This window comes from Phodopus roborovskii, unplaced genomic scaffold (genome assembly GCF_943737965.1).
Source record: "Phodopus roborovskii unplaced genomic scaffold, PHOROB, whole genome shotgun sequence".
NCBI lineage: Eukaryota > Metazoa > Chordata > Mammalia > Rodentia > Cricetidae > Phodopus > Phodopus roborovskii.
Window position 1 is genome coordinate 2,183,312 of NW_026125052.1, and position 19,814 is coordinate 2,203,125.

General features: G+C 38.7%; 1 protein-coding gene across 8 annotated transcripts in view; it reads left to right on the forward strand.

Moving 5' to 3' along the window:
* Nucleotides 1-19,814, forward strand: part of Bcas3 (BCAS3 microtubule associated cell migration factor) — a 465,957-nt gene that overhangs the window by 120,944 nt on the left and 325,199 nt on the right. For all 8 annotated transcript variants that reach the window (XM_051185484.1, XM_051185424.1, XM_051185742.1 and 5 more), the window contains exons 13-14: nucleotides 3,803-3,896; nucleotides 18,240-18,373. In XM_051185484.1, coding sequence (XP_051041441.1) covers nucleotides 3,803-3,896; nucleotides 18,240-18,373 — 228 coding nt within the window. The remainder of the gene's footprint in view (nucleotides 1-3,802; nucleotides 3,897-18,239; nucleotides 18,374-19,814) is intronic.

Sequence of the window (19,814 nt, forward strand, 5' to 3'; positions counted from 1 at the left end):
TTTATGGTGATGGGATCATTGCATGGTAACTGCATTAAGGAGGGATAGATTTAATTGACTTTGTGTCCATTTTCATCTTTGTTACTTTCATGTTTTATTTAAAAGCATTTCTTGACTGGGGAAGTTAAGTGGTATGATTTGCCTTTTACACATTTATATAATCGAAGTTAGCAATGTGGCAAAACCAATAAGTGGAATACAGTAGCCTTAATCTTACCTAGGTTTTGCTCCAGACTAGGTATTCTTATACACCTTGTAGTAACTAAAGTGTTTTCTATTGTTTAGTATAGTTGTTGGTCCGAATTGTTGCTTGGGAGAATTACATGGGTTAATGAAGATGGTATTAGTGGTCTGAAGCTTTAGGTTCAATGATGAAGCCCTTCCCAGTGTGTGTAGTTGTATGACTTACATGTGTTTTATAAGGATAACAGTCATGGCACCTCACATCATACCTTAAGTTTTCTTAAAGCAATATAGTTTTAGTATTTCTATTGAATTGAGTAAACAATACTAATTGCCTTAGTTTCTAATTACATTGAACAGAAATTGGACAAATGACAGAAATATTTTACGTAAAAGTACCTAAATTTAATCCATACAACTCATTATAAAGAGTTTGCAACTTAAAACTACATATTAGACTCTGAGAAACTCAAAAGCTTGTGGATATATTCTATATTTGCACCTGTAAATTTTGAAATAATGTGTTCCCATCCCTCAACCCTAACTACATCTCATTCTCTTTGTTTGTATTTTGAGGGTACGTGATATTTATTTATATAATTTTATTTTTTGAGGCAGTCTATTTTATACATGGTTGACTTAGAACTTTCTGTGTAGACCAGGCTGGCCTCAAGCTCAAAAAGACTGCCTGCCTCTGCCTCCCAAGTGCTTGAATGACCATGCATGCCACTTCCCTGTTACTTCCTTTTTTTGACAACTAGTGTGTCAAATCACACTTGTGTGATTTTGAAAATGGCACATAAATGGGGTCAAATGTTGATGGTTTTAACATTTATTTGTAGGGTCATCATTTCATCAACATTCTTTTCACATATTTTTATCTGAATAGAATGAAGAAAGTCTCTGCTAGAGAGACTCTTACTTGAGTTGGCCCACTGGCAAATCTCCAAGTCCTCCCTGTATTCTTTGTAAAAAGGTCAAATTGGTAGGGAAAGTGTGGAGATGCAGTCAGATACTGGCATTCGGGGGTGCAGTTTATCTTCCAATATTTAGGAGTATAAAAAGATATTGCCAGCCTAGACCTAGAAGCCTTTCAAATGATGCTCTGCACATCGGCACTTGTACTTGAAATCTTTAATAGTAGGGAATAGAAGGATGGAAATGATGTTTGAAAAAATGTTAGCCAGATTTAGTGGCATAGTCCTTTAGCCCCATGATTCACAAAGTAGAAGCAGGAGACAGGTTGCCTGTGAGCCTGGGTTACACAGCAAGTCTTTCATCTACGAACACAGAACAAACAACAGAAATTATCCATGAAACAGAAAGCAAAAATATACACACATGCTTCCCTTTGTTACATTTTTTAATATTTGGAGAACTTTTAAAAAATGATATATTTGTCAAATTTTGAGTTGCTATTACACATGAATGTGTTATCTCTCTGGAGAAAATGTGCATTTGATCAAGGGACCACATTTTACTAGAAAGGGAATGCTGATAAACATACCATAGTCTGCTCAGAGACCACTAAGGAATTACTAAAACCAGTAACACCCAAACCTTCCTGTTTTAGCCTCCTGAGTAGGGACTTTAGGTATACACTAGGATCCCCTGATAAAGCTTATTTTTATTAAACATAAAAGATGATCATTTGGATAGCCTATAGTTTTGACTTATTGAAGTACATAGCATACTTTGGTTTTTTGTTTGCTTGTTTGTTTTTTCGAGACTCTGTAGACCAGGCTGGCCTTGAATTCACAGTGATCCTCCTGTCTCCGCCTCCCGAGTGCTGGGATTAAAGGCATGTGCCACCAATGCCCAGCTGAAGTACATAGCATACTTAAGGCCAACTATATTAATAATTTTTGTGTTAGAATCAAATTCAAAAGTATCTAGAAAGATTAGATTGAAAGCCAATGCTTTTATGAAAGTAATTTATGTAAATAACAGTGATATTAGAATAGTGACATTCGCCATTGTATGGAGTCTTGTGTTTCTTTATTATCTGCCCTCCCTGTGCCTGCACCTATATGCACACACGTGCATGCTTGTCAAAAGACAAGTTATAGATGTTAGTTCTTCATTGGAACTCAAGTAGTCAGGTTTGTGGGACAAGGATTTTTGGCTGCTGAGCCTTCTTAGTGGCCCAGCACATGTTTTCTTAGGAGATCTCTAAATATTTGTCAGTAAACAGTGGATTTGTAAATAAATCACAGGCCAATCAAAGATGCCTAATAAAAATAGAAAGTATTTTGGACTTGATGAAGATAAGATTACTAGAATATATGGTATTATGTGGAGATTTCAGTGCTTATTTGGAGAGGGAGTTATTCTGAACTTTCTCCTTAAGAAAGAAACCCAGAAAATATAACATATGTAAACTTTAAAAAAATGAAGGAATGCTGGGTGGAGGTGTCACACTCCTTTAGTCCCACCACTGGGGAGGTGGAGGCAGATAGTTTTTGTGATGTGAGTTCAAGGCCAGCCTGGTCTACAAATCGAGTTCCAGGGCAGATAGGACTATTAACACTGAGAAATCAAGGCTAGAAAAACCAAAACTAAAAGAGAAAAAAACAAAACAAAACTCCCCCAAATCAAACAAACCTCCCTTCCTTAAAATGAAGGAAGAAATAATGATCCGAACACAAGTGAGAAAAAATAATTTTTAAAAATTCACAGAAAATAATTCTTTGAAAAGATAATTTTTATATTCATAGGCTGAATTAGAGGTCTATCCAGAGCAGTATGACAGGAAATTTAAAGATAACAATTGAAGACATTTTATAAAACAGATTAAGGTATTTTATCTAGCATTATGTAAGTTCACTGAAGTGTGAAGTTGAAATCCGTGGCCTTTATGCCATGTGAATTGAGCCTGAGTAACTCTGACATGTCTGTCCTTAAGTCCTGAAATAGTTGATTCCTTTTGGTGTCTTTTAGGCAAAGAACTGACTGTATCTTTCAGGGCTGGGGTTCCTTTTGGTGAATAATTTGAGCACCTGTAGGACATGGCCAGCATTCTTATGCACTGCAGTCTTGTTTGCCCCAGGATGGCCAGGAATCTTGCCTCATCTTTTGACATTTCTGTAGCAGGGTAAAGCAGTATTTTCAAAGTGTCTCTTTTTCTGCTATCATATAAAAATTAGATCACAATTCAAAACCCATGATGGCTCAGCTGGTAAAGGTGCCTGCTGTCAAACCTGATGACCTGAATCTGATTCCTGAGATCACATGATAGGAAAGAACTGCTTCCTGCAGACGCTATGATCCGACCTATGCTGTGTGCACAGAGTACCATAATAAAGTGTAAAAAAGTACCAAACATAAAGCAAACTGTCATGTATCATGCTCCCATTATTTCTCATTTATTTTCCTCCTTTTAATAATAGGGGAAAGAGTGATTCCCCCCCCCCCCCAGCAAAGTCTTTCTCTGTAGTCATGTTAAGTGGCTGTTTTTGGAGTGAGGAGTGTATCTGGATTTCTGAAGTGGATTTCACTTGGATGAGAATAATTTCAGTGCAGTATAAACATCTTGTTGATGGATTGAGTAGTGTATGGTGTGGCCTCTGGGCCATTAGTAACTAAGGTTAACCTTCATCTTTTTTTTTTTTTCCTGAAGGTGCTTGTGAGTGAGGACTCAGACAGTGATGGCATTGTGGCCCACTTCCCTGCCCACGAGAAGCCAGTATGCTGCATGGCTTTTAATACTAGTGGTAAGTTTTTGTTTTTTAACTATTTATCTCATGAGTTTCCTAGCTAATAAATTTGGAAATGTAGAATGTGTAATCAGGCGGGGGTTTGGGAAATAGCTCACCAGTTAAAAGCCCTTGCTGAGCTCATAGAGTGTTGATCACAGTCTGCTGCTAGCATCCATACAGTGACTCACCAATTGTCCCAGGGGACCTGACACACCTGAGTAGCTGCACATGTACAAACCACACAGAGAAACACATGATGCATGTGTATCATAAATAATAATAGGACCAGTGATCTTTGAAGGACTAAGTTTACAGTTCATCCCACCTCATCCCATTCAGAACGTATTTTAAATGTCTGTAAACTGATGTTTGAAATGCTGCAGTTAGGTGAGCAGCACCCCTGAAGTCACTTTAATTTTGCCTTAAAGTTATACCCCAAATATCGATATTGCAAACTAGAATCCTAATGTACCAGAGACACATGTTGTTTGTAACAGGATTTATTTTTCCACATGACATTGTACAATCTTACTTTTAGTTCTTTCTCTCTGTCCTCCGCTCCTGTTCTTCCTTTTGCCTTGTTCCTAAGGCATGTGATGATGACTAATAATAATAAAGTCATGGAATGCCCTATTACCCACTTTTCCTCTAAACTTTTTTTTTTTTTTTTTTAAGAGAATACTGACCTCTGAGCTAGAACAGTAGTTTTGTTAGGAACAATTCTCATCAAGAAAGAACCAGCCAGTTCATACTATAACAAGGTGTATTTTAAGAAATTCATATAAAGTCCCTCACAGAAGGGGGAAGGGACAAGTCCCCCAGAGCACAGGGGAAGTGGGGAGGGCAGTGAATGGAGAGAGAAGTAGGAGAAAGAGAGGGGGGAGGAGAGGAAAGCACATGCGACTAGGAAGATTGAGTCAGGGTAGGTCAGGGTAGGAATAGAAGACAGGAGAGAGAGAGAGAGACAGAGACAGAGAGAGAGAGAGAGAGAGAGAGAGAGAGAGAGAGAGAGAGAGAGAGAGAGAGAGAGAGAGAGAACAAACATAAAAAATGGGAGCCATTATTGGTTTGAAGAGAAAACTGAACCTAAAGAAAGGTCTAGAGACCTACAAGACTGCTGCCAACTAACAATATGAGCAACCGTGGAAAGGCTACCATAAATGCCCTTCCTGGATAGTGAGATCAACAACTAACTTATCCATGGAGCCCTCATCTAACACCTGTTGGAAACAGAAGCAAATACCCATACCTAAACACTGAGTTGAACTAGAATCCAGATGCAGACGGAGAGGACAAGACCAGGTTGCAGAAACACATAGAGACAGCTGACCTGAACAAGAAGGAGCTAACAGGCCCCCAGACTGATAGCTGGGAATCCAGCATGGAACTGACTCAGGCCCCCCTGAATATGGGTCTCAGCCAGAAGGACTGAGCAGTCTAAGGGACTTCAGACAGTGGAACCAAGATGTATCCCTGGTGCACAAAAGGACCTTGCGAACACATCTGCCATGGAGGGATACTACCTTAACCTAGAGACAGGAGAGAAGTACTAGTCCCTACTTCAAATGACATGTCAGATCTACATGACCCCACCTGGATGGCATTGCCCTACATGTGGAATTGGGGTAGGGGGATGGGATGGGAGGGGAGGGTGGTCAGGGTGCATGTGAGGGGGGCAGAGAGGGTAAAAGGAAGGGAGGGAGAGGGAACTGGGATCGACATGTAAAATAATAAACTAAGTAGAAAAATTAAACAAAACAACAACAACAAAAAACAAACAGAATGAATGTCGGCTTCTTGGTTTTCATTCTGTCTGGTTAATACTGACACTGGTCGGGATGAGTGAAGTCTAGAATACATGGTTTCTAAACAAAAGGTGAAACTAGTGTTTGTTTCAGAGCTGATTCTGTCTTTGTAAGTTTGTAGGCTTCAGGTCCTGTTCCTGTGGATGATGTATCTGAGAGTCTTTTATCTTATTTTTCAGAAATGATCATATCACTTAAATTGATGAGAAAGATCTGTTTTCCCCAATTTTAAAATAAAGAATGATAACAAGAAAGTCATATTGAGTACTTTTGATTAATCTCCCTCTTGATATTCTAATTAGTCATTTTTGATGAAGAGAGATTTTTTATTATAGTGGTCCATCAGTAAGGTTGATTTAATTGAGACAGACAAATAGCTATTGAAGTTCTCTGAATGTTGGGGGAATTAAGTTAAAATTGGAGACATTCTTTGAAAGTTTGTTCGCTTGTGTCCCTCTGTGTTGGGTAACCAGCATGACTCATTGTAATTCTGTCTGTTATGTACACTTTCCTTTGGATTATTGTGTATCTCACGTCACCCCTGAGCACTTATGGTTTGGGAAGCTACCTGCTCTCCTGCCAATGAAGTTGCATTGTACAAAGAACGTACTACATAGTATACAGATAACCAGTCACCTCTGTCACTGTCCACAATGAGTTTTCTGTGGTTTCATTTTGAAACCTGCATCTTACCATTTGCTTTTTGAGTTGCATATATAATACGATTTAAAAAGAAATATTTACTTTTCTGTGTTCTTAGAGCATTGTGTTTATAAGTATGATATAATTTATTTGGAGACGATCACTTGTTTAGATACTTCTTTCCTTTGTGAGCTTGTAGTTTCCTTTTGGCTAGGGATCTGTTGCCATCCAATCCATCTTTGAATGTCTGGCTGGTGCCTGGGAAGTATCTCAGTATATTGACATGCTTATGGAATAAATTATTTTTAACTTGTCCCAGCTATAGACTCCTGGCACTGCAATTTAATCTCTATTCTGAAAATAAAAGAGACTGGTCAATATTAATATTTAGGGGTTTTATTTGAGGTACTTGAGATTGTACGTGGACTGACTGGCACATGGTATTTGACCTTCCTTTGGGCTGCTTTCTAATTTATTCACCTTGATATGGTTCATGTATCTAGAGCTTCCTTATTCTGGTTGCATATTTCATAATAGTCATCTGTGAGGCTTGCTAGTATCTTGGAAATACTTCACAAAGACGCTATTGACCCAGATGAGCTGTTATTTCTGAGTCAGCGTTCGAACTGTTGAAGTACTTGTCATACCTGTGATCTTGTGCACAATATTGATGTGTGTTTTCTTATAATTTTGCTTTTATTATATCATTATCTGAATATTGAATGTTGTTGGAAATTACTACATACCGCACAGACACACAGACACACACACACACACACACACACACACACACACACACACTTTCCACAATCAATATTTATTTGTTTTGTGGTGCTGGGGATTGTAACCAGGGCTTCCAAAGTGCTAGACAAAAAACCCACCATTAAGATCAACTCTAGCTGTTTACTTTTTTCTTTTTCTTCTAAATCTGAAGTGGTTATTATGCCTTTTTAATAAATATTATTCTAATGAATTGGCCCCTAAGCTTTTCCATGTTTTGAGAAGGGCTTTTGGTCCTAAACTTTTTTAAATTGTCTGTCAAAATACTGAATTCTAATTATAGAGGTTTCATTTCAATTGAGTCTTTGGCCAATGCGTCCTTACCCTGTCCTGTCGAGACTTAGTGACAGTTTCTCTAGTAAAATCTTCAGTTAAGGTGGGGTCTTTACAAGGAACATAAAGTAAACCCAGTGCTGGTTGAAATAAAAATTAGCCTCTTTTGGAGGTGTAATAATTTGAGGGAGTCCAATCTTGACTAAAAAGATGATTAGCTAGGAAATAACTCTGTTGCTTGTGTAGCAATAAATTCTAGCTGATGAGTGAGGTGAGGAGCACAGGACAAAGGAGTTTTTTGCTTACTATAATGGGAACTTTGTTTTTGAGTGTGCGTGTCATTTTGATAGGGCTTTAGAAATGTTTTCTGTGTATACAATGTTTGATTTAGGTAATGGTTTTCTAATGAAGGCTTTCACAGTTTGAACAGTGTTGTGTTTTAGTTGGTAGGCAGAGATTTAAAAAATGTATGTGTGCGACTGTCTTTCCTGCATGTATGTTATGTGCATACAGTACCGTGGGGGCCAGAAGGCACCGGGTCCTTTAGAACTGGTGTTACAGACAGTTTGATCTCTGCAGCCCTGACAGAGGTGTGTGCAGTTGCTTACATTTCATCTGGGATCATTACTGTTTTGCTCTGGATACTTACCCTGTTCTAAGTGCTGCTATTGCTTACTGAGGAGCAAGAGGATAGAAAACACTCAGTTGTTTATGATGTGGAAATCATGCAGTTGTCAATTATTTGGAAATCTGGATTATTTTTCCAATTTTCAAGTAAGTATTAATTAGGATTAATTAGGAACTACTCAGTTTATTATAAAAGAGCCATTTGGTTAGTCATAGTAACCATAGTAGCCATAGTCAGTGCCTGTCATCAGGTGACCTCCTTCCTTCTCTCTCATATGTAACCCAGGCTGGCCTCCATCCTTAGCTTGGCTTATATTGGGAATAGGCTTATTCCCAAATTTCACTAGTGTGATTTCTGGCTTCACGGTGCTGCCTATTACTTCTTGGATTTAGGTGTGCATGTTCACACATGATGTGCTCTTGTTAGCTAAGTGCACAGATAATCTAAATAGGTATCTGTGAGTCCCTCTTCTCCATATAGTTAAAATGTTCAAGGAAGATGAAGTGCTTTTTGTTACTTTACATTTGAATTTTCCCTTACAGATACACTACTAAGCTGGATAAAAAGTGTGATGATATACAATGAGATTTTTCCCCCTCCACTGGCAGAATTATAGTGTTAGGTACTGAGTTGTATAATTTGAGTGCATCTTAATGCAATGTGTATCTTTTTGTCTTTAAATTGCCTTATTTGGTGTGTTTAATTATTTGTATTTCAATTTATTGTTTTTTTTTTAATTTGAAGTGTAGGTTATAGACCCTTTACTGAATAGACATGTTTTCCTTGACCAAAGCATGTTTCTACATTTATTTATATCAAGAAATCTTACCTGTATCAACCCTCTAATCCTGCTATTTTAAAATAACATTTCTATGGCATGTAATAGATGACAAATAACCATAGTGCTTGGAATATGTTTTGAAGTTTAGGGAGGTTCTTAAAAGAAACAATCAGGCCATATAAAGTAATTGGTGATGTTTTGTCTCTAAAGCTGGCCCTTTGCATGCCTATTTACTTGTATGAATTATATCATTCTCAATGATATGATATAAAGAATTTGTTCTAGTCTTGTTCTTTAAAAAGAGACAGTCTTAGAAGATAGTTGTATGAAAATGTTCTGGACAACAGAAGTAAGAACACGCCATACCTTGGGCCATCTCCTGGGCAATGTTAAAAATACTGTAAACTGTGCATAATGGAGCATCACCACTGTGCCGATTAGCTAGGCAGGTAGACCAGTTGGTGGGTGACTGGTGGCTCGGTTCTGTGGGACCTTTTAGAAATGAAATTAAGGGATACCAGTAAACAGACTTGTGAAACTTCTTGTTGAGCAGCTGTGTTCAGTTTGTTTTTTAATTTCACATTCCCACACTTGTTTATTAGCTGTGACTCTGAGTTCAGAATCAAAACAAATATTTTAATGGTAGTATTTATGATTTGTTTAGAAATGCCTTGCTGAGACCTTTGTAGATTCAATATGGGTGGTATGTATCTGTTGCTTTCAATTATTTAGGTACAAAATGAGTAACATTTTCTAGAGAATGTCTATGTGAAAGCACTATTTTTTTTTTTTTTTGAGCATCATTAAGCCAGAAGTAGAGTCTCCACATTGCCACTCTTTCCATACTTGCACACTTTGCTGCTGTCCTTGTATGTCATGGGGGCATTCATAGGACAGTGCTTAGCCCTTCTTCATGTCCTCACTCACTCTCCAATTTAGATAATGGGCTACTCATTTTCACCAAATTTAGACATTATAAGCCATTGCTTAAAATATATCATCCTGCCTGTAACCATCGAGCCACTTCTCCAGCCTCAACATCGCTGTTCTTTATTTCTGCCCCTATGTATTTCTGGGAGATCTCTGCTCAGTGCCCACAGGTCTCTGAGTTCCTGTTGGTGGTGTTCATTTCTTCTTCTCCTCCCTTACCTTCCCCTTCCTTCCTCTCTCCCCCATCCCTTCTTTTCCTGCTCCCCCTGCTCCTCCTCCTCTGAGCTGGATTCTTCTATCTGACTGGCCTTCTCTGTCAGTTCAGTTTGTTTAGAACCCTCTAGAGACTTTGCTCTTTAATGTTCAGCCCCTTTCTTTGTGTAATACTCCACCATTGTCAGCACCCCCTGCTTGGTGGAATGTATTTTCTTTATATCTAGTCAGTGAGAAATTTGCCTTTCTGCCCTCTTCACTGAGTTTTCTCAGAGGAAAACACAGAAAGTTTTATTAAATCCTGTCTCTCCCTTTCTTCCTGCCAATTCTTGGCTGGTTCTTGGTATCCTCCTGCCTCAGTCTAAGAACTCTGGGTTCAGTGAGAGACACTGCCTCAAAAAATAAAGCGGAGAAGAACTGAGACAACCAACTAACTTCAACACGCACGCATCCCTATTACATAGGTGTCCCCAGACCTGCGCTTAGATATATTTCAGCCTCTTGAATATGTAGTATCATTTGTTCTCTGGCTGTTTGCCTCATTTTAGATGTCATTTAAGATTTTTCTGAAACTCATATGTTGTTCATCTTCCCTCACTTTTCAGCTTCATCTTCCTGGCCCTGCATAAGTCATCTTCCTTCTTGCCCTTTCAATCAGTAAATGAAGGGATTAAAATTGCAATCAAAGTTAGTATCTTAATACATAGTGTGACCTCACCAAATATCTGTAGCTCCCTTTTTTACTATTATTTACTCGCCCTAATATCTTGTTATCACCAATCAGGATAACTCCTTATACATTTTCATAGATCCTTTTAGATTTTGTCCCTAGGCCTTAGCTCAGCTCCAGATGAATTTACACTGAACCATTGCATTTATTAATTCCATTAGGTTTTTTATGATTATGAAAAACTATAGCAGTGCTGAGGTAGACTGTTTTTTAATGTGATTATTCATGTGTTGAATAGCATTACTCATTTCTAAATTATTCCTTGAATAGTAATTATTTCACTGTTTAAATTGTTAGGGTGGTCCAGGCTGACATGTACATATTATGATGATAATTAAAATAGAAGTTTGTAATAGATATGAATTACAAATATCCTGTGGGAACTACCTTTTATTTGATAAATAAAAACAGTAGGTGGGTATGTTCCATGTCATATTGCCTTTGATATAATTTATTAAATTGGGAATTAGAAATGAAAGGAAGAATTCCTCGACTCAGTGCAGTAACCCAGACACTTGTGGAACAGACGTCCTGTTTTGTATCCAGTAAATAATTTGTTTGCTTTGTAGAGGCGTCACATCTGCCAGCTGAGCCGCTGGTACTATGACGTACAGCACATCTACATTTTAAATAATTACCCTCCTTGGCAGGGGAAGTGCTTTTCCACCATTAATAAGAGGAAAATGAATGTCGAGGCTCTAGTAAAACAGATTAAATGTGCAGGCTTTGGATGGCTCACTGCATCTTTAACAGAACAGAAATTCTTCTGGTCACTCAAATGCTATATATTGAGAGGAGGTGGTCGTTTGGGGTTAATCGTTAAAGAGGTTTAAATTGGATTTTTCCCCCACAGTTGCTATTCCTATTGATCATTGTAAAGCACCGGGAAACACCCTGCCTTCATTTTTACTAATATCTGTAAAGACTTACAGGTTGTTTTGTTATTGGTTCTTTGTTGTGGTAGTCATTTTGGTTTTTTTTGAAACAGGTTTCTCTGTAGCTTTGGAGGCTGTTCTGGAACTCACTCAGTAGATCAGGCTGGCCTTCAATTTACACATAGATTCACCTGTCTCTGCTTCCTGAGTGCTAGGATTAAAGGCATGCACCACCACCATCTGGTTTGCTATTGGATTTTTTTTAAAAGACATTATTTCATTCTATAGCCTAGGCTGGCCTCAAACTCATGATTTAAAAGATGATTATTTTAAATTATTTATTCTTTCATGATTTCATACAATTAATATATCTTTTTGCTAGGATTATAGTCACAAGTCTCCAGGCAGGCTGCATCATAGTTTTTTACAGAAAGATGAGGTATGAGAATTTTCATCTGCCACTGTAGGCTCATCATTGCTACTCAGCAATACTTTAACATTGCAAAGGCAGCCTGGAGAATATCTGTGCACACTACTACTGCAACCTTGTGTGGGTTTCTTATGTCATTACCAGTTTGTATTTACTACTGTCTAGTTTCCTCATCTTGCAAAGTGATGTGTTTCAACCATGGTTAGGTTTATTCTAAGGTTTCTTTTGTCCCTTTTCAGTTGTCATACTGTAATCATGTGGGAGTCTGAGGAAATTTAGTAGGAATTAGAATTAGTGAGTATAGTGTCTGATACATTGAAAAGAAAAAAATAGTTGTTTTTTGTGTTCATAACATTAAGGAATAAGGTAAAATTCTGAGCTCCCAGACCTGTTATCTAGCGACTCAGTGCTGCCTCTGCCTCTAGCCCCAGAGGGTTCAGTCCCTCTTACGGACTCAAGGGCACCTGGAGCCATGTGCCCTATAGATATGTAGTTAAGAATAATAAAATCAATTTTAAGCAAATAAAGGCAGAGATATAAAAAGAAAACTCTACTAAAAATTCCTGGTGTAACTGTCTATAGAATGTATCAACATGCAACTTAAAGCTGGAAGACCCACTGAAATGATAAAAATTTAAAAAGACATACAATGGTTGAAATTTGTAAGCATGTGGGAAATGTAAGATGATTGTCATTTTCAAAATGCTGTTTGACATTGCCTTGTAGAGTCAAGCATTTACTATCTGACCACATTATCTTGCTTTTATATCATCACCTCAGACAAATAAGGCATAGCCACACAGAAAGTAGTATTTAAGTGGCTGTGTTCAGAAAATGGGAACCCCTAAAGAATGGGTCCGGAAATGGCAACGTCCCCTATTCTGTAATATAAACAACTGAACAAACTGTTGTCGCTTCCAGTGAAGAGGCCCAGAAAATCTCAGTGCTGAAGCAAGCGGTATGACCTCCATTACAGGAAGGCAATCTGTGGTTAGAGCTGGACGAGGGGGAGGGGACCAATGACAACTGTACACATAGGGATATATTTCTGATTCCTTTTTCTTATTTTTTATGATAATATTTTTTATTTAAAATTGAAACAAGCTTGTTTTACATGTTAGTCCCAGTTCCCTCACCCTCCCCTTCTCCCCCAACCCCCATTCCATCCCATCCTCTTTCTGCTCCCCAGGGAGGGTGAGGCGTTCCATGGGGGATCTTCAAAGTCTGTCATATCATTTGGAGCAGGGCCTAGGCCCTCCTCCCATGTGTCTAGGCTGAGAGAGTATCCCTGTCTGTGGAATGGGCTCCCAAAGTCCATTTGTATACTGATCCATTCACTACTTGAGGCTCCATAGACTGTCCGGTCTTTCTAACTAACACCCACATTCAGGGGGTCTGGTTTCCCAGCTATCAGACTGGGGTCCTCTTTCTTATTTTTGATAATTAATAACTGTTTGTATATTAGACTTATCAAAATGAGCACATAAAATGAATACATTCATTGTATGTAAATTGTACCTTACTAAGGCTTAAGAAATTAGAATTATATTCTGACATATAATAAAAATATACTTGAACATTTGGCAAAACAAGAACATTTATAAGTATATACCTAAGTAAGTATAAAAGCATAATAAATTTACTCAATAGTAACATAAGCCAATTGAAGATAATAATATAATAGTAATTATTTTTGGTGTTTTGAGATAGTTTCTTGTTTTGTAGCTCAGGCTGGCCTTGATCTTTTGATACTGCTTCCTCAGCCTAAGCATTGGGATTAGGTTTGTGCAAGCATGTCCAGGTTCACAGTGCTTATTGGTAAAATCCATGAGAGAATCCCAGAACTTGGGAGCCTGAAACGGTCTTTGTGAGTTCAAGGCCAGCCTGGTCTAAAAAGAAAGTTCTAGACATGTAGGGCTACACAGAGAAACCCTGTTTTGGAAAACAAAAAACAAAAGCAAAATAAACAAAAACCATGGGAGAGCCAGAATCACTAATATAATACTAAAAATTTTAGAATTCAGGGTCAAAGAAAGAGTGAATGAAATAAAAGCTATCATGTTTTATTTTTTAACTGCTAAATATGCGGGAGCCTGGATCTAATTTAAAGAGAAAATGAGTCAGACTTTTGTGACATGGTTGTATGTAATATTATCTATTTAATTTGAACTTATGTTGGTTACAGATCTAGACAACTCTAGGAAGGCGTCAAATAAATCATCTCTGGGGTTTTACTTCATTCTGTTTACTTTATTGTTTCTCTCACAGGATGTTTTTAGTGTGTTTTATAAAGATTTATATTTTGGGCTCCTAAATCGGAAGAATACATTGAGTTTGGTTATCTGTGTCTTTAAAAAGCCTAAGGAACACATGTCTGTAATCCCTGAAGTAATTGATGCTGTGGGACAAGGGAGTCAGGACAGTGGCAGAGAGCTTGCCTAGTATGTGGTATTCATTACCTGACCCTCCCCCCCATAAACAAACAAACAAACAAACAAACAAACAAATAAATAACCCTCCAAAACTTACTAGGAAAAAAATGACTCAGAGAGACAGAGAGTGAGAGAATGTGTTAAGAAATGGATTCTGCCTGTGGGTAGTGGCTGGTAGTGGTACACGCCTTTAATCCCATCACTGGGGAGGCAGAGGCAGGTGTGAGTTTGAGATCAGCCTGGTCTACAGAGTGAGTACCAGGACTATACAGAGTGATCCTGCTGAGAAGTAGATGATGTGTACATGCAGACCTTGAGCTTTGAGGGCGCTGTTGTTATGTACCTGTATTCAATTAGTTGACTTTGAATAACCACAATGTTAATAAAAGTTTACTGGAGCCTAAGCTGGGTAAAGATTTCTGTCAATACTGAGATTATATTTCTTTGCCTTGTCTTTTTTTTTTTTTTTTTTTTTTTTTTTTACAAATTTGGCTGTATACATTGTAAGTTTGCAGTTATACAAGTATTGATCAGAAGTAATAACCTTGTAAGAACTGATGGTAAATATAAACACTTCATGAGCTTCCCAAGTGTGACTTCCCTTCTGTCTGAGCCTGCTGTCTTATGACTCTTTTTAGAAGAGTGTGAGTAACTGGTAGTTTGAGTATTTGTGTGTGTGTACATGATAAAGATATACACAATTAGATAGGTGTTATAAATAGGATATGTGAAAAAAGTCAAATCATATTTCCAAGATTTTATAGCCGGTGCTCAATGATGTTTTGCTAGTCTTTAATTTCACTCTTTGGTCTAACCGGCTGACGCCAAGTTCTGATGAAGACTTATGTTCTGATGAAGCCACAGCAGCCTTAATGTTCATTCTGCAGCCACCCCAGATTCTGGAGAACACCGTGTACCGTCAGCAGCTTTAGTCCCCACCCTCCGACACTAAAGCTCATCTATCAAACTTGAGGCCGAGAGTGAGGGAGAGGAAGCTTCCAGATAAACACACAGCAGCGCCTAAACAGCTAATCACTCTGGGCTTCCGCTTCCAGGCCCTATAATTAGAAGCCCTTCTTTTCCTTGTATTCCCAGATGACGCAAATGCTTTTTGTGGCTTGGCACCTCGTTTGGGGCGTGGGTTTAGTTTATGGCCAGGCCAGCGTCTGGTTTAGTCTTCTGATGCCGCATAAATAGTTCCCAAGCCACAGTCTACCCCGTATGACTTTTTCCTTTTATGTATATGTGCTTTTAAAATTGTTTTCTAGAAAAAAGGGAGCTTTCTAATCCCTTTGCAGAATGTGTAAAAGAGGCAATTCGAAACGGAGAGAGAGCACTTGCCTCTGCGGTGCTCTGCTTTCTCCTTTCCTCTCTGCCTTTTAAGTTTTGAGATTTCAAAATTTTGTGAGACATGTAAACTCATTTTGGGTTAGAAGCCAAGTTTGTTTGGAGGAATGGGAGAGGATAGCATCTGAGGTAGGATACACGTATGTATCCAGAGGTACACATGTTAGGGGCTGTTGTCCTAAAGGTGTTGAGAGATGCTCATGTGTGATTGCCATTCACATGTAGAACAGTGGTGGCCTTGATTTGTTTGGTCAGCATTTCAATTGCTCATTTTGAGTAGAGTGCTGATCTGAAAAGAAGTATATTGCTGTTCATCTGTACAATGGGAGTGTATATTTAGCATAAATATACTCCTTTTCTCCCCTTATAATGATGTTTCTGTTGTTTGTCAAGTGCCCCAAACTGATTTTTGTGAAAAGGTAAAATCAGAGGATAGCCATTGAGTTGTGCTTTACTAAAACTTAATGTAATTGAGCAAAAAACAGGAGTGGAAAAAGAATGCTTTCAATATAACACATACTTGTGACTAAGCATAGACACACATAGCTTGAGTCACAGTAAGAAACGAATGGCGAATGTGTCAGTGACCTTTTGTCATAACTAGGTGCTTGGTGGGAGACAGGCTAATATGTGATTTAAGCAATTATTATTCATTATCAAATTACTTACAATAATTGGTACTTTTCATCATCTAAAATGTACATAGCCAGGAAAATGGCATCTGATACTTAGCTTGTTACCAGGGCTACATTTAACCAAGGAAACTGCACACTCTAATGGATGGCATCCTCCCATGTTAGCAAGGACCTTACCTCCTGTGCTACCATTCATGCCCTTTTATTATTATAAGACAGTAAAACTCCACACAAAAAGGCAAAGGGACAGATGCTGGGAGTGAGGTGTGTGCAATATGCTCTCTACAACAGTCAGCTTATATTACAAAGGGATCGGTCCTCAAAACCATAGCTTAAAGCCAAAAGCTAAATTATTAAAAAGAAAGATTTCTTACCTCCCTGGTAAGGGAGATACCATGATCAAGAATGTGGTTTTCATCTATTGTGAGATCTGCCGACCTCTGCGATTTCCTCAAATTAGGGAAACTCAATTATAATTTGTGGTAGCTGGGAGATGTGTTCTCGATCTTCTCCAGCACATGTACAAAGTAATTCTAAAAAGCTGGGCCTGGTGGTGCACACCTTTAATCCCAGCATTTCTATGTCATTTCTAAAGTAATATGTGCTTTGGGGAGGCAGAGGCAGATTAATCTCTGAGTTTGTGGCCAGCCTGGTCTACAGAATGAGTTCCAGGACAGCCAAGACTACAGAGAAACTCTGTCTAGAATAACTAATAATAATAATAATAACAATAGTAATAGCAGCAGCAGTAGTAAAGAACCCAAAATAGAAAAAAAGTATTATGAGGAGTAATCACTCTTTCACATAAAGCCAAGAATATACTTTGTGGAAGGTACTGTTGGCAATTCCAGTAATTACCATGCCAGGCGTGCATGTGTGTGAATGCATGTGAGTGTGTCTGCATGTGTGTGCAGAGATCAGAGAGCAACTTGTGGGAATTGAGTCTCTCATTCCACCTTGTAGGCCCCTGGCTCAAACTGGAAGTTTACCAGGTTTGGCCACAAGTGCTTTGACCTGCTAATCCATGTGCCCACACAGATGTTCAGTTAGTCAGTCAGTCAGTTTGTTTATTTGGGGGAAAGGATCTCAGCCATTGTTCAGGCTGCTCTTGAACTCCTGGGCACAAATGATCCCCCTTGCATCTGTCTCTTGACTAGCTGAGAGGAGAGATGTCTAACTAGTTAAAGGCTAATTTTAAATGTGTAGTACATTAGATAAGGGTCTTAGGAGTTTGATCGGTATGCATTGGAGTTTAATGGAGTGGGTTTAAGCTCTGTGATGGCCCATCATTTTATCATCAATTGCTCCCTTTTTTGTGTGTTTGGGTGCATGTGTAATTGCTCCTGGAAGTCAGAAGACAACACTGGCAACTGTACTTGGGGATACTGTCTCCCTCTTTTGACCTAGGGTCTCTCATTGGCCTGGAGCTCATCGCTTAGGCTAGACTGACTGGCCAGGGAGTTCCAGGGACCCTCCTGTTTCCTTATCTTAGTGCTGCACCACCACGCCAGGCATTTTTACACACATTTTAGGGATTGAACTCAGATCCTCATCTAGGAAAAACCAGCCCAGCTTTTTTCCCCACCCTCACACATGTTCTGACAGTTGCTGTGCACACTGTGTAAGTTCTGCATGTAAAATTTCTTTGTGCTGTTCACACAGGGGTATCATACTCCTGTTTAGTGGTATTGGTGTGATATTCATGGAAATAATTGCTTTATTTTAATTCTTTTATTTCATAACCTTATCTCCTTTTCCCCTTTCATAATGCATAAAAATATTACATATTGTTCTATAAGTATCTTATCCACGTACATAATCATTTTTATTTTTATCCTTTGCTCTTTTGCCTTCCAGGAATGCTTTTAGTCACAACAGACACTCTTGGCCATGACTTTCATGTCTTCCAAATCCTGACTCATCCTTGGTCATCATCACAAAGTGCTGTCCATCATCTGTATACTCTTCACAGGGGAGAAACTGAAGCCAAAGTAAGTTGTGTATTCTTCCTGAAGTGATTTCTCTGTATAATATGGCATTTGAGATAATTGGAGATTCATTTGGAGATTAGTATTTGTGAGAAAGCAATATTCTCTGTGGTAGAGTGAGTTCTAATAAATTAAGTTTTGACCCAATGATTCATAAGAAAATACCCACCTTGTTGAAAATGTTGGTGAGGACTAGAGAAATGGCTTAGCAGTTGAGATCACTCGCTGTTCTTCCAGAGGATCCAAGATCAGATCCTAGGACTTGCATCTGGAAGCTGATCTCCTCCTCCTCCTCCTCAGTGTATCCTGAAACTTGATCTGTAGACCAGGCTGGCCTCAAACTAACTCAGAGATCCACCTGCCAGGCATGTGCCACCACTGCTTGGCTCAGCATTTCGTTCTTAACATCACAGTGTACACACTGTATATTTCTTTTTCTTGCTAGGCTGAAATCTCAATTTGTGATTTGTTTTCACAGAGCTGGTAGATCTGCACCTCCCAGCACACCCCCACATACTCCTACATTTCAGAATTTGTCATTGTTATACTAGGTATGGTAACAGTGTCTGTGTTCTCACCAGTGGAGAGGTGAAGGCAAAAGGAACCAGCAGGGGCTATATAATGAAGTTTGAGACCAGCTTGTGAGACTGCGTGGGGAAGTTGCAGGGGGTGTGGGGGGAGACACAACTAAAAGTTTATTTTGAATATGACAAACTATTTTAACTTTATGATGCTTGTCTGTCTCAATAAATAGTGGGGATTTTATTTTTAAAGTAAGTTGTACCTTATTGATCCTTGTGTATTTTAGGCCTTTCTCAAAGCCAGACATATTTTCTCTCAGGTTTTAAATTCATTTTATTTTTATTTTTTGTTGGTCCAGTGGTCAAGTTCAGGACCTCTTATATGCTTGGCCAGCACTCTCTCTCTGAGCTGTGGCTTAGCTCCACTGTGGATGGCCAGCATAGACTTGATCTGTAGACCAGGCTGGCCTCAAACTAACTCAGAGATCCACCTGCCAGGCATGTGCCACCACTGCTTGGCTCAGCATTTCGTTCTTATGCTCACAGTGAGCATGCATTCACTACATTTGAGAACATTTTCTTACGTGGACATACGAAGCCTCTAGAATACAAAGTAAAAATAATTCTGCTGTTTTAAGTGTCAAACCCCTGCTAAGTGCCATTAGTAGTTGTTTCAACAACTGGCACAAGGGTCTGCCCCAGGAAAAGGGATTGCCATATTTTTAGTCTGCTTCCTTTTGGAACAGTTCATTATTTCTTGTCTGTTTATAATTTCAGCACATTAAATGTTGCTTCCCGTTTCTTCTCTCAAAATTTCCGCAATTGGTGTTCTCACTTTATTTTATGTAGTGTAGTATAGTTTTCACTGGTAACTTAAGTTGTGTTTTTGAGATAAGCTCTCACCATATTCTCTAGGCTGGTCT